Source organism: Myxine glutinosa, chromosome 13 (genome assembly GCF_964187855.1).
Source record: "Myxine glutinosa chromosome 13, kmMyxGlut1.1, whole genome shotgun sequence".
NCBI lineage: Eukaryota > Metazoa > Chordata > Myxini > Myxiniformes > Myxinidae > Myxine > Myxine glutinosa.
Window position 1 is genome coordinate 25,911,202 of NC_136273.1, and position 14,971 is coordinate 25,926,172.

At 45.8% G+C, this 14,971-nt stretch overlaps 1 protein-coding gene across 3 annotated transcripts in view; it reads left to right on the forward strand.

The window, feature by feature from the left end:
- The window catches only part of LOC137438736 (GTPase-activating protein and VPS9 domain-containing protein 1), a 154,243-nt gene that overhangs the window by 103,185 nt on the left and 36,087 nt on the right, over window positions 1–14,971 (forward strand). For all 3 annotated transcript variants that reach the window (XM_068134045.2, XM_068134043.2, XM_078767194.1), the window contains 4 exons: window positions 9,357–9,826; window positions 10,401–10,482; window positions 10,567–10,635; window positions 13,610–13,702. In XM_068134045.2, the coding sequence (XP_067990146.2) occupies window positions 9,357–9,826; window positions 10,401–10,482; window positions 10,567–10,635; window positions 13,610–13,702 (714 nt within the window). The remainder of the gene's footprint in view (window positions 1–9,356; window positions 9,827–10,400; window positions 10,483–10,566; window positions 10,636–13,609; window positions 13,703–14,971) is intronic.

A 14,971-nucleotide genomic window follows, 5' to 3' on the forward strand; every position in this document is an offset into this window, starting at 1 on the left:
ATCTCTGACTTGAATATCTCAAGAAACCCAGTTTGTAATAAATGTTCGATTTCCTTTAATCATTCAAAACTTTCAAAATTCCCAACTCACTCCGCCCCCTCAAATCTCCCCTCACCGCTCCCCTCCTAACCCCCTCCCCCCTCATCCTTCCCTTCAAAACTCCCAACCCATCCCTCCCCTTCTAAATCTCCCCTCACCCCTCCCCCTCAAATTTTCACCTCTCACCCCTCCCCCTCAAAGTTCCCTCTAACTCCTCCACAAAGCTGCCTCCTCTTCGCTTCCTCTCCCTTCCAACTCATACCTCCACATCTTCCAACCTTCTGTTTCACTCTGCTTCCCCTCAAACAACTCCTCACTGTCCCTCATCCTATCACCATCAAACCTTTTGTCCTCCTCATCCTTCCCCTGCTCATAGCTCTCCTGCAATCTCCGACACACTGTCAACAGCTCTCCCTACCTCTCCCTCTCCTCCCTCATCTTTCCCTACCCCTCCCCTCCCTTGTCCTGTATCCGATGCCCCCCTCCCTCTTCCTTAACGGTATGGACCTCAAACATCCGGGGCCTTCGCTCAAACCTAACTGATCTCTCCATACAGGTTGCTTCTGACAAACCAGACTTGATCTGCTTAACAGAAACTTTCCTCCTTCAAGATGTCTCTGATTCCTTAATATCTGTCCCTGTTTCTTACAAATAAACATTATACACTTTTCATCATACACTTTTCTTCTCTTTTATTTAAGGCCTGGCCTCAATGAGGGCTATACAGTCCAAGCCTGGTGCCTCCGACATTAAAAAAAAAATGGGGTTGACAGTACCAAAGGATCGCCTATACACAAAATATATAGAAATGGCACACCTCGGGTTTTTAGCTCACCTGGAACATAGTTCCGGGGAACTTGTGTGATAGTGCGTCGTCAGTCCATCAATACTTGCAACTTCTTCTCTGAAACAGCTGACGTGATTGTGACGAAACTTGGCCAAAATTATATTTGGTATGTTTTGACTAAAATTTGTTAATGGCCTTATGAAAGTCGGAGTTTAAGGGGGTCTACCGGGAGTCAAAGTGGATCCAGGTTTGACCCCCCAAAATAGGAATTTGCTTTTTCCTCTGAAACTACACACAATATTTTGATGAAATTTGACCGCAACCTTTATCACCCATGATGTACCAAAGTTTGTTCACGGCATTAAGAAAATCAGGGTTTAAGGAGGTACATGGGGGGTAAAAGAGAATCCAGATTTGACCCCCCTAAAATGGGAATTTGCTTTTTCCTCTGAAACTACACACACTCTTTACTATTTCGATGAAATTTGACCGCAACCTTTATCACCCGTGATGTACCAAAGTTTGTTCACGGCATTAAAAGAATCGGGCCCTGAGCGGGTCTATTGGGGGGGGGGGGGGGGGTTCCCCCCCAAAATAGATATTTGCTTTCTTCTCTGAAACTTGACCACAATCTTAATCACCCGTGTTGTACCAAAATTTGTCCACGGCATTACAAAAAAATCGCCCCCTGTGGGGTTCTACGTGGGGGTTGCACCCGACACGTCCCCCCCCTCCCAAATAGGTATTTGCTTTCTTGAGGCTGGAGCGAGTGTAGACATACATGAGGCTGGAGCGAGTGCAGGCATGGGTGAGGCTGGAGTGAGTGCAGGCATACATGAGGCTGGAGTGAGTGCAGGCATACGTGAGGCTGGAGCGAGCGCAGGCATGCGTGATGCTTGAGTGAGTGCATGCATGCGTGAGGCTTGAGCGAGTGCAGGCATGGGTGAGGCTGGAGCAAGTGCAGGCATACGTGAGGCTTGAGCGAGTGCAGGCATGGGTGAGGCTGGAGTGAGCGCATGCATGCGTGAGGCTTGAGTGAGCGCATGCATGCGTGAGGCTTGAGTGAGTGCAGGTATGCGTGAGGCTGGATTGAGTGCAGGCAGGGGTGACGTTGAATCGATTGAAGGCAGGGGTAAATCTCTCCGAACACCAGGAGTTTAAATGATGAGATGGAAAAACTTGAACCAAATGTAGACATCGATGAGTATGATATAGTTTCAATAAGCGAGACGTGATTTAATGAGGAGAGTGACTCGTGAGGACATGACTAGAAGGCTACAAGATGTAGAGGTGTGTTAGAAATGAGAAAATAGGTGGGGCATAGCAATGCCCGTAACAAATGCAGAGCATTTTGTGACAAATGCCCGTAACAAAGTGTGTAACTTGGCAAGCCAACAAGGAATGTGATAAGAATATGGCCAAGATTATTAAACATATCAAGGCATTATTTTAAGTACATCATGATAAGGGGTAAATAACAGGTTAAGTAAGACAAGTCTGGGCCCATTGTGGAATAGCACAGAATGATTGTTTTTTTCAAATGTTTTAAAATTATTATTATAGTCAAGGCTCGTGGAAGAGCTATAATACTGAATGGATCAGGACGCAACAAGATAAAAGGAACAGTAGAGAGGGGGGCCACCAAAAGTGGATTTGAACTGGACAAAATAGAGGGAGACTTGGACAAACAATGGATGTGAGAAGGAATGGGGGCAGGAAAGGATGCATGGGGTGGACAAGATGGATACAGAAGGAGAAACTGGAAATTTAGAAGGAGGAGGGCTCGGGATGGGTTAACGAGGGTAGAAAATATCATGGTTTTGGATGGGGGTTGATCTGAGATGGTGGTATGATGGGGTATCTCAGGGACCATTATTATTGATAATTTATGTCAATGATTTGGACAGTCGGGTGAAGAATAGGCTTTCCAAATTTGCAGATGACACAAAGTGGGTAGGTAAGGTAGATAGCAGAGAGGGTGGTGATCAGATTCCGGAAAGGCTAGATACCTTAAAAGATTGGGCAAAAGGATTGGCAGATGCTGTTTAACATAAAGAAATCATGCACTTCTGTAAAGGACTTCTGTGACTCCATGGGATTGACTCTATCCGTGAATTTTCCCACCCAAATTTCTCCCAATGGCAAATCTTCCCACCACACTTCAGGACTGGTCTCCTATATCGACCGCCGCTGATGTTAATCCAGCCTGGGAATTCTTCCACAGCAACCTGCTCTCTCTTGTGCACAGATTTATCCCATCTCGTCTTCACCTATCTTCCGTATCCTCTCGCTCCTGGTACTCTGAATCCTGTGGTGAGGAAGTTGCTTTAAACAACTTGCATTCTCCTGCTGGAAGGCAAATCCACCCAAGGCAACCTCAGATCTTTCCACAAAGCCCACAACAAGTGTGGGGGTTTTTTTTTTTTTTTTTTGTATACAAGATCGAGGCTCGTGAAAGAGCTTAAAGTGTGGCAAAGTGTGTTCAAAGCGTGTTCTCTCAGGAGAGCCAGAAAACAACATCTATCCAATCTCAAGAATGAAATCGCAAACTTGTCTCCCTCCTCTAAAACCTGGTGGTGTCTTGTCAAGTCTGTCTCCGGTGTAAGCTCCCCTTCCATCCCTTCCCTCACTTCAAATGGCGCCACAGCCCACTCCGCTCGTGAGAAGGCCAAATGCCTCAATTCTGTGTTTGCTTCAAAATATTGTGTCCCAAATCCCTCTCTCTCTGTACTCCACTATCTGATGTGACATCCCTTATCCTTCTGACATATAGGCAGCAGCCTCTCCCGTCTCCTCAACACAACAACACAACAACATGCATTTTAAGGCCATTTTCCCTGCTAGAGCGGGGGTTAGCGTCTCCTCAGACCTTGCCAAAATCACAATCTAGTCAAACACCTGGAATATGTCTTTCAATCTTAAGAAATCCCCCCCCCACCCCCCCCCCCCCACACACACACACACACACACACACACATACACACACACACACACACACACACACGCTCCCCTCTCCCCCTCTCCCCCTCTCCCCCCCCCCCCCCCTCTCCCTCTGAAAGGACCATTCTGTAAACCTTCCCATATACTTTCTCAACAACCCTCTCAAAGGATCAGTCACTTAAACTTTTGGGTCTCACTTTTAACCATGATCTCTCGTGGGCAAGCCACATTTCAAAGTTGGCCTTCAAAGCCAGACACTGACTGGGCATCCTCCGTCACGCAAAGCCCTTCCTTGGCACACCTGAGCTTCTATCCACACACAAGGCTTTCATCTGCAGCTTGATGGAGTACTGCTCTCCCTTGTGGTATAGCTCCTCTGCTTCACATCTTCTTTAGCTTGATGCCATGGAAACCAAGGTTTTGAAGATCATTGGAATCTCTCGCGATGAAGCTGAGTTTATGAGCTTATCACATCACCATCGCTCACAGGTTGCTGGTCTCTGTCTTCTCCCGCTTCATTTCTGGTTTTGCACCCTCTTCCCTCTCCCTGCTTTGCCCCCCCCCCCCCCCCCCACCCCAACTTCCAGGTATGTGCAAGATGCACACGGTCCACCAGCGACCACCTCCTCATGAAACTGCCTCAATCCAGAACCATTGCTCTCCTCCACTCTTTTATTCCTCTCTTTTCCCACCTGTGGAACCACCTTCCACACTCTTCTTTGATCCAATTCTTCCCTCTGGGACTTCAAGACAACTGTTCACCACCATCTCAGGTCATCCCCCATCCAAAGCCATTATCTTTTTTACAGCCATTAAACCAAATCAAACCCTCTAAAAATTTTGCTTCTGTATCCATATGACATCATAATACACAGATGAAGAAGAAGACCACTTATTTTGCATCTTCAGATGCATCCGGCTGTCGAAGCAGTTTCGTAGGCTAGTGGGCACAAATTCTGAACGGGTCGCAACTCTGACACAGGATACTCAAATTGCTCATTATTCCCAGTAAGATGGTACTCATTTTGTCGACCTCAGAAGGATGACAGGATGAGTCAACCCATCACCGGCATGACAGGCACTCAAACTCAGGACCTTATGATCTTAAGCCAGCACGTTAACCGTTAAACCACCACCAGGCTTATACACAGCTGAATGGACTGATATGTACTGTACATTGAATTCCTGTGGTGTTTACATAGTGCAGGCTTGATTAACAAAATGGCCTCCTCCTGCGTTTAAGATCCTTGTGTAACTCGTATTCATCATTGAGTTTTGTTTTGGATTCCATAGCATGTGGTTAGCTCAAAACTCTGTCGGAGGAAACTGTTATTAGTAACAACCCTTAACCTTAAAAAAGAGGATGTTGCAAACAACAGAAAGTTGCAGTTTGGAAAAATGAAATTCAGAGGCTTTCGAGTTGTTGGTTGCATATAATGTTTTGCTTTAATGTTTACGTAAAGTTGTGCAAATAATTGTGAAAAAGACCAAACCAAACGTTGGTGAAACATGCCCATGACACAAACTACTTCCTGTAGAGCTTCCATCAAAAATATGAAATTGTGAAGAGGCAAAAACAACAAAAAGACTCTAAAGTTTGGAAAAACTTAAACATGATAAAAACTTGAATGACACTTGGTAAAGAGTAAACCTCCACCAGGCTGAACATTTTACGTTTTTTATCCCACGGATAGGCCGGATCTGGATCCAACATGAACAAAAATCGAATCTGCTTGTTCTTGTCACCAAACCAACTCGTCCACCAACTCGTCCACCAAGTTTTGTCCGAATCCGTCCATAACTTTTTGAGATATCGTACTATATATCGGTTTTAGGCCTATTACTCATTGGTGAAGAATCACTTCAAAAAAATTCCTTGATGTGGATACAGATTTCAATCTTCACCAAAATGTAATGAATTCTTCCTTGTCACACATCCAACAACAACGCCACCAAGTTTCATCTGAATTTGTCCACAACTTTTTGAGATATCATGCTCTATATCATTATCATTAAAAAAATTATCGGATGCAAATTATCTACAACTTTTTGATATACACTACATGTGACCAAATGTATGTGAACACCTGAACATCACACATCTCATCCCAAAATCATGGGCATTAATATGGAATTGGTCCCCCCCCCCCCCCCCCCCCCCTTTGCTGCTATAACAGCCTCCACTCTTCTGGAAAGGCTTTCCACTAGATGTTGGAACATTGCTGCAGGGATTTGCTTCCATTCAGCCACAAGAGCATTAGTGTGGTCGGGTACTGATGTTAGGCGATTAGGCCTGGCTCGCAGTCGGCGTTCCAATTCAACCCAAAGGTGTTCGATGGGGTTGCGGTCAGGGCTCTGTGCAGGCCAGTCAAGTTCTTCCACACCAATCTCAACAAACCATTTCACTATGGACCTCACCTCACTTTGTGCACGGGGTCATTGTCATGCTGAAACGGGAAACGGCCTTCCCCAAACTGTGGCCACAAAGTTGGAAGCACACAATCGTCTAGAATGTCATTGTATGCTGTAGTGTCAAGATTTCCCGTCAATGGAACTGAGGGACCTCGCCCAAACCATGAAAAACAGCTCCAGACCATTATTCCTCCTCCACCAAACTTTACAGTTGGCACTATGCATTCGGGCAGGTGGCGTTCTCCTGGCATCTGCCAAACCCAGATTCATCCGTTGGACTGCCAGATGGTGAAGCGTGATTCATCACTCCAGAGAACGCATTTCCACTGTTCCAGATCCAATGGCGGCAAGCTTTACACCACTCCAGCCGACTATTGGCATTGCGCATGGTGATCTTAGGCTTGTGTGCGGCTGCTCAGCCATGGAAACCATTTCATGAAGCTCCCGACGAACAGTTGTATTGCTGACGTTGCTTCCATAGGCAGTTTGGAACTTGGTAGTGAGTGTTGCAATCAAGGACAGACCACTTTTATGCGCTTCAGCACTCGGCGGTCCCGTTCTGTGAGCTTGCGTGGCCTAGCACAAAGTGGCTGAGCTGTTGTTGCTCATAGATGTTTCTACTTCACAATAACAGCACTTACAGTTGACCGGCGCAGCTGTAGCAGGGCAGAAATTTGACAAACGGACTTGTTGGAAAGGAAGCATCTTATGACGGTGCTTTAGGAGTCGCGGAAGGCGAGAGAACGAGGCCATTCGTAGGGTTCGAAGATGGTTTATTGTAACAGCAAGATCCAGCACACTAAACTCGAACGGAAGTCAGCACGCTTATATAAAGCCGAAAGCCCTCTTCGGAGGGCGTGGCTCTGGCAACCGCGCGTGCGTCACGTCCGCACAACCACAAGTCCAACAGGCCCGTGCACGTGTATTATGCCCAAATAAGGTAATCACATAAGGTAACCGCCGCATGCGGTTACCTGCACTTAAGGTAACCGCCACATACGTCCCCCCAGAATGCACTCCACGGGCCTATGCGTAGGCCGAGGCGACCGAGGGGCTGGGCAAGTCCTCGGGGGAGGCTGCCGAGGTTCTTCGCGGGCCTCCCGAGGTTGCAGGTCGCGGGTGCAGTGCCGAGAAGGCTCGAGCAGTGCACGCGAAAAGTGGGTGAGCCAACCGAGGGGCTGGTCAAGGCCTCGGGGGAGGCTGCCGAGGTTCCTCGCGGGCCTCCCGAGGATGCAGGGTCGGATAAGTAGTTGCGGTTGTAGTTGTAGTTGCGCGAGGGTGACGAAGCGGCCGTGCCGCTAACGTCAGTGCGCGCGAAGGTGACGAAGCAGCCGTTCCGCCAACGTCAGTGCGCGCGAAGGTGACGAAGCAGCCGTGCCTTCGGAGGGTCTTAGAATAGGCTCGCCCCTCCGGTCGTAGAGGAGGAGCCGAGCGCGGTGCGCGAACCTCATAGTCATGGCCGTCGTCGTTACCGAAACTCCAGCATATCGAAACCACGTTCGAAACTGTGCCCGAAACCGTGCGGGAGAAGCCGGCGTCACCAGCTTAGGTGGCTTCCCTGGCTAGGGCGCGCTTGCCGTGTTCGTTCGCAGCCCCCGAATCCGTTCGGGGGCAGTCAGAGGTCACCAGTTTAGGAGTCGCGGAAGGCGAGAGAACGAGGCCATTCGTAGGGTTCGAAGATGGTTTATTGTAACAGCAAGATCCAGCACACTAAACTCGAACGGAAGTCGGCACGCTTATATAAAGCCAAAAGCCCTCTTCGGAGGGCGTGGCTCCGGCAACCGCGCGTGCGTTACGTCCGCACAACCACAAGTCCAACAGGCCCGTGCACGTGTATTATGCCCAAATAAGGTAATCACATAAGGTAACCGCCACATGCGGTTACCTGCACATAAGGTAACCACCACAGTGCGACGTTTAAAGTCACTGAGCTCTTCAGTACGGCCCGTTTTACTGCCAATGTTTGTCTATGGAGATTGCATGGCTGTGTGCTTGATTATATATACCTATCAGCAATGGGTGTGGCTGAAATAGCCGAATCCACTAATTAGAAGGGGTGTCCGCATACTTTTGGGCATGTAGTGTATCTAGTTCACAAACAAACAAACAGCCAAACACACAGGGGTGAAACACTTCATCCACCTTCAGTGTCGGAAGTAAAAACAAAACGAGAAGAAAAGAGGATCCATGGGATCCGAAGCTTGGAGACTGCACCGGAGATCTCATGAAGATAGCCAGCTTGCATCATAGCGACTCAGATTTTGCAGTTTCTCGGCTTCCATCCGACAGATGTTGCAGCCATTTTCACTGAAGCCAGTGGCACTTTAGATCTCCATAGATATTATTTTTAAAATGTATTTGTGCTTGGGAGTGTGGGTGGGGTGGTGGTGGTTGTGGTGACCACTTCGTCTTCTGTATTCATCAACCCGTCTCCTGAGTGCACTGCAATGTTACACCAAAGTCAAAGGTAGTTTCTAACCAAAAGGAACATTCACTTTTTACACTGCTGCTCATTACTGCAGACAAGACAGGCCATTAAGAATATTTGAGCCGGAAAGCGTTTGAGTGGCAAAGCATTTACGGGCTGCCGTTTTCAATTAACGTTTTTGCATGCATCACTTGGAACGGTCTCCTCCCTGCGCTTGTGTAACAGTGACATAATTGATATCTTTGCATTACCATTTGTTGTTGTATGCTTAAGGCGGGATACGGCCCATAGCTCAAAAACTTTCACTCTGTAATGTCTCAACTCTGGTTCATCAGCATCACTGTCATCATCGCATTGTAACTTGCCAAGCTTGGCCAACATTTTGCGGTTTTCCTTGAAATCCCAAGTGGCATCTGTCCTGAATTTTAGAATATGCTCACGGTGGAGCTCATCGGTAGAGGGCGACAAGTTGGCAAGCTTACGGGGGTAAAAGGGGAACAGACAGACAAAATTGAATACGCACATTACAAACGAGTCATTGGCTCGCAAGAAGAATATGTAAGAGGAATAGAAAATAGGGGGCAGCGAGAGTGTCAGATGTGAGGTCAGGGGGTCTACGGAATTCATCCCAAGTATGCCCTACCATTTACTTGCTCAATGCAATGTTGCTTTTCAACTTCTTTTTTTGCTGAATTACTTTTGCTATGAAACGTCGACCCTCTTCTCTTCCTTTTGACTCTTTCATTTCAGGTGACCATGTGTTGATGCTTCGGCAAAAGGCGACACGGCAACTTCGCGCATTCTCTGCACCAGCTGGTTCTTGCTGCTTTGGGGAATTAGGGACCGATATTCAAGGTGCAGGAGCTTGTTCGGCGATGCATTGTGGCTTGGAGGAGACGGCGACACGACAGATCGCTAGTGACGTGCGGTGGAATCGTCTGCAGCAGAGAGAGTCCAACTTGTTTTTGCCATCATCTTCACTACTACCCACCAAATCCATTTCCAGCTTAGCTACTTTCTCCACTTCTGTGTCATTATCAACTTCATCCTCTTCATCAACCTCTTCCTCTTCCTCATCTTCCACCACCTCATCTGCTGCATCTTCCTCTGGCTCCGACGCAATTTCTTTGAACTCTGATCTCTCGCCGACACTATTACCATCAACACAGGAACAGAAAAACCCAGTGGAAGTTGAAGAAGTTTCTGAAGAGCAAGGACAGGTAAGATTATGTTCAATCTTTATCTCAAATGTTGTTTATCGTTGGAAAGTTCCCACAGCAAGATCACCATTACTGAAAACAAATCCCACTCACATGTTATTCTGATTTTCATTAAGAAGTTATCTTCACTCCAACTTGCACATTCGCCTCAATCTCATTCCTCCATCTAGGTCTTCAAGACAGCTGTCTCACCGCCATCTCAGATCATCCCCCATCCAAAACCAGGATATTTTCTACCCCCGTTAACCCTCCCCAAGCCCACATCTTTCCAAGTTTCCAGTTTTTCCTTCCTGAGAGTTTGCTTCTGTATCCATTTTGTCCACCCCGTGCATCCTCCCGTACCTCTCATTCCTCCCCACGTCACTTATTTGTCCAAGTATCCCTCTATTTTGTCCCTCATCCCTGTGATGTGCTTCCTCCCTCTCTTTCTCTGGTTTCTTCTCCTATGTTCTAGCTCCTCCACGAGCCTCATCTCTGTATACAATAAATCCCTCAATAAGAAGAATGCCATTATCCTCCTATTTGGTCTGGAATGTAACAGTTTCTTACTCCTTGTCATCCAACTCTAAAACAGTGTCCAGAGGAGCAGAAGAATGGTGACGAAGATAAGAACAAAGCTTGGTGGAAGAAAAGATTTTCCATGGCCATACGGAGGGGTAGGAAATGAACTTTTAAAATATCGTTTCTCATTTCCTGAACGTTTCACCCGGTCCTGATCTCGGCATCTTTTAATTTCCCAGGATCGATCCTCAAGGATAAAGTGAAAAATGGCGACGAGAGAACGGAGGCAAAGACTGACGTCACACCAGGTTTTTCTCGATAAAACATTGATACCACACAGTATTATCTGGGTGATCAAACGCTTTGTAACGTACGCAGGGAAAAATATTTCCAACTTTGACTTTACTTAATTTTTTTTCCCACTTTTTTTCTGGAACTTCAAACACTTCCCACTATTTATCCTCCAGCAAAGCATTCACCTGGAAATTTGTCTTTGACTTCCCTATAATGTGAATGTATGCGTACCTGGTGATCTATGGACCAGCTGATAACCTTCGGTGACGTGAATTGACCAATGTTAAAGCCCCTAACTTTAGGATCCTGACCTGTTTTGAAATTCTATTTTAGATTCGCATTTCTAAATTCTGATCCACGAATGAAAATTCATGCCCTTTGATAAAACGTGATGAAGTATGTACAGTTTGGGATATTGTCCATAAGGTGGCGCTAAGTGATAACATTATCTTCAAGCATCGTCTCAAGGATCGAGTTGAGCACTGGGTAGACTGCAATGTCTACCCAGTGTTCCATACATACATATGGAACATACATATGACCTCTTATGTATGTATGGCCATACATACATATGACCATACATACATAAAAATGTAACTAAAATCTCACATTGTTATCATTTAATTTTCCTTAATTACCAATATATTTATTCTTCTGCAAAAACAATCTCTGAACGAGATGAATCATTTTGTAATTTATCCTTGATGACTTAGTGTGTGAGCATCATGGGTAGAATAATTGTCGACAATGTAGTCAACTTTGCGTTCAAACCACATTTTTGGAGATAGTTCCGGTATTTTATTAATTCAGAATTACAGTCGCTTAAAATGTGTCGGTGAAGGTTTTGTGAGATCAGTTTCTTGGAAAAGTCTTGTCAACTCTTAATGATTTGTGTTGGAATGAACCTTTAAATCAAATTGAATGATCAAAAATTGTGGCAGATTTGAATAAAAGAGCTCCTCAATAAATGGAGCTAACACAAACGTATTGTAACGTCCACGGGGTCTCTAAAAAGGGGGCGAGAGGTCGCCACAACCAGGTCGGCCACAATCAGGTTGCATGCAGGTCGGCAGTTTAAGAACCACACACAGTTCCAAATCTGCCCTCCCAGTTTTGGCTGAGTGATGCCCGAGGACAGTTTGGTTTTATCTAACGGCACCTTATTGTGCCGATTCCCAATTCACCCATCTAACGGATTTATTCAAATTTACTACTGTGCGCTGGGAGTTCCGCGTCTCCGCAATGGCCACGAAATAGGTTCTCATTAATACATGGTTTATTACCAAACAAATGATATGGGGGAGAAGGGAAGAGAACACGACCACTCATACGGTGACTTAAACGGTGGGTAAATCTACACTAAAATAATTACCCCAAATGCACCCTTGGAATCTCGATGGCTTAATTACTATGGCCTTATCTCGCTCACTCCGGGAGGACGATGGGACAGAAAAGAAGACGACGCAGAGATAGGATGAAACTTACCTGTACCATGTGCAATGCTAGCACACACGGGGTGAGTCCCGGTTCCATGCCTGTGCCCTTCATTCCCGCTGCGTGCCATGATACAAGCACAGCACGAACCCAGCACGGGCAGGAACCACAGAGCAGGCAGATGTATAGGCGATCAGGCAGGACTAAACCAGGTGACCACAGTCTACTGAGCACCTCAAAGCCTCGTGCTGTCCAGAGAGACAGAGTCTGCTGACGGAGACCAGTGGGAGGGAGAAAGAGCACCCCGGAGACAGAGTGCACGAACCTCATGTGACGTTGCTCCTTTTAGATACACACTCCCAGGCTGGTAAAGCATGCTCGTTGAGTGCGAGGTTTGGATGCGCACCAGACATGCTGTCATTGTGGTATGTCTGGTCGCCTTCCATTCACCCCCGTGACTGCGCTGTGCTTCACACCGATTGGCTGCTTATTAAGACAGAAAACACCATAGGAGAACAGACACATCATGGAAAAGCCAAGAATATGGGGACGGGGGAAACGGGGATTACAAATGAATATTTGGGAGGGAAGACGAAGGGATCTTGTTTGTACACTTATGTACACTTATACGGAACATGTGCTATTGAAATAACGATTAATTATAAACTAAGCCCAATTACCCATAATCCATATCTGTAACAATTTTTAAGGTCAAAAACATTATCCGGGGATAATATGTGGGTGGGTACTTATTTGTTTAGAGGCTTTGGATGAGACATGAAATTTTGGTGGACCTTGATACGAAAGGCCTGATGTGTCCATTACATTGCGAATAAGATGAGGAAGTCTTGATTGTCATTGGCAAGCCAAGGGACCAAAGTTAATGGAAAATACATTGGACAAGCTGAGAGAATAATTGCTAAACAGCATTGAAGACTTTACACTTCATTGTGAAAGAGAGTAGGCGTGAAGCTGGAATCACTGCTAATAACTCGGAAGTAAGTAATTTGTGATGATGGGGTTAGGGGGGTCTTCAAAACTATTTCTCATTAGGAGTTTCTGCTTGTATACCATGTAGGATGAGGGCTTGAGTCAACATCAGTGCACTTTTGCATTGGAAGAACGTTGGTAGACGACAGACAAATCAACACAATATTTGGGATTTGAACCTGGGTTTCCAACGTCATGATGCAAATGCTAACGTATGAACAGCAAATGGGCTTGGTACACCGCAAGTAGAAGCACTTTGTAGTTTTAAATACATTATAGCCAGATAACTTTTCTCTAGCAACAAAATTTGAGATTTGATTTGTGGCCTTGTTGATGAAGTATGGAAATATTCGACATGTTGGCCTTCTCAGTGCTCTTCAAGTCACCTGGGAGATATCCATGAACTCTTCCTGTCAATTTGAAGTGACACTTTGTGGCATTTTTGATGTCAGTTGGAAAGATCCCAAGACTCCACGCACCTGCTCAACTGTGGGGTGTGGAGTCCAGGTGTTGAGTGAATTTGGAACGCTATATATCTGTGCACTTGTATCTGATCTCCTGCAGGTGAGTCTGTGCCATCCGCAGTTGATGATATTCTGGACAAGTACCGCAGCTTCCGGAAGCGACCTTCTACAATTTCCTTTCCTGCCACAAAAGGTCAGTTCACAATATTTAAATCATCTCCGAGGCGTACAGCAAAAGCCTAAAGCTGTAAATATGAATCGGCTGTAATGCAAAGTCCATAATGTGACTATTAATACATACAAAGCATTCAAGCTGGAATGCATTTCAATTCTAACAACCACAGGTGAACTTTTATTTATTTATTTATTTAGGCAGGTAGTAAAAGAGATGGGGCAGACCCATCGCCATTCAGAATGAGATCTTTGTAACAAGGGAAGGGACACAAACGTCCACCACAATGAGTGGACTTACGTCACATGTAGACGAGTCCAAGTGGGGTACGCAGATTACACCACCCCGAAGGTTGTAAATGAGCAAGCTGTTTGTCTGAGACTAGCTTGACTTTCTGATTATATTAAATCCAAATCATTAAAACTCCTGCCCTCTGCTGATTTTGAACCGACAACCACTTAGATTCCAGATCCAGCACCTTTACCACTCAGCCACCACTGTACCCTACATCATTTGGTGCCGTATTGCTGAAACCAGAGAACTCGTCGAGAGTGAAAAATGTTGCGGCCATTTTGCGAAAACGACTTGATCTTTATGAATGCATTAAAAAATAATAATTATATGACTATAATCAGCTCTCCAACTTACAGCAACACTGTCACATTGTGCTACACTGCAACCCCTCGTGGGGCATCTCACAGTGTGTGTCAAGCCTTACCGGAAATGGTTCAAAAAGCCACAAGCAAGGAAATTATCATAGGTGCGGACAGGTTTCGCTCTTAATCGAGCCCATCAGCACAAGATAATGTTTAAAATTGTCTGCTTGGGCTGAGCTTCCATTAAACTGAATGCAATATGTATATGTATATGTATATGTATATGTACAATTGTACATGTATACCAACCAATGAAGCACACTGACCCGATGACATGACGCTGATGTCATGCGCACAAATTACACCAACACATCACCTCCAAACTAGGAGGCATCCGTGTGGCACACAAGGCTTTGCAGACTGCGATTTAAAGAGCATGGTCACAAAAAGCCAAAAGCCTAGATTTGCCCTGGTTGTGGGCTCCTCAGGACAACATAGCGCTCATTGTTTATTCATCACCACATTCGACTCATTAATAGACCAAATCTAATCCCCCAACTTGACGAGGCAGCAGTGATTAGATTAGATTGAGTCCCTTCACAGCCCTTGCCGAACGACCTGCCAGCAACAACTTGTTTTTCACCCCTGTCTGTTTGTCTGTCTGTCTGTAAGCACGATAATTTTTAAAAACCCA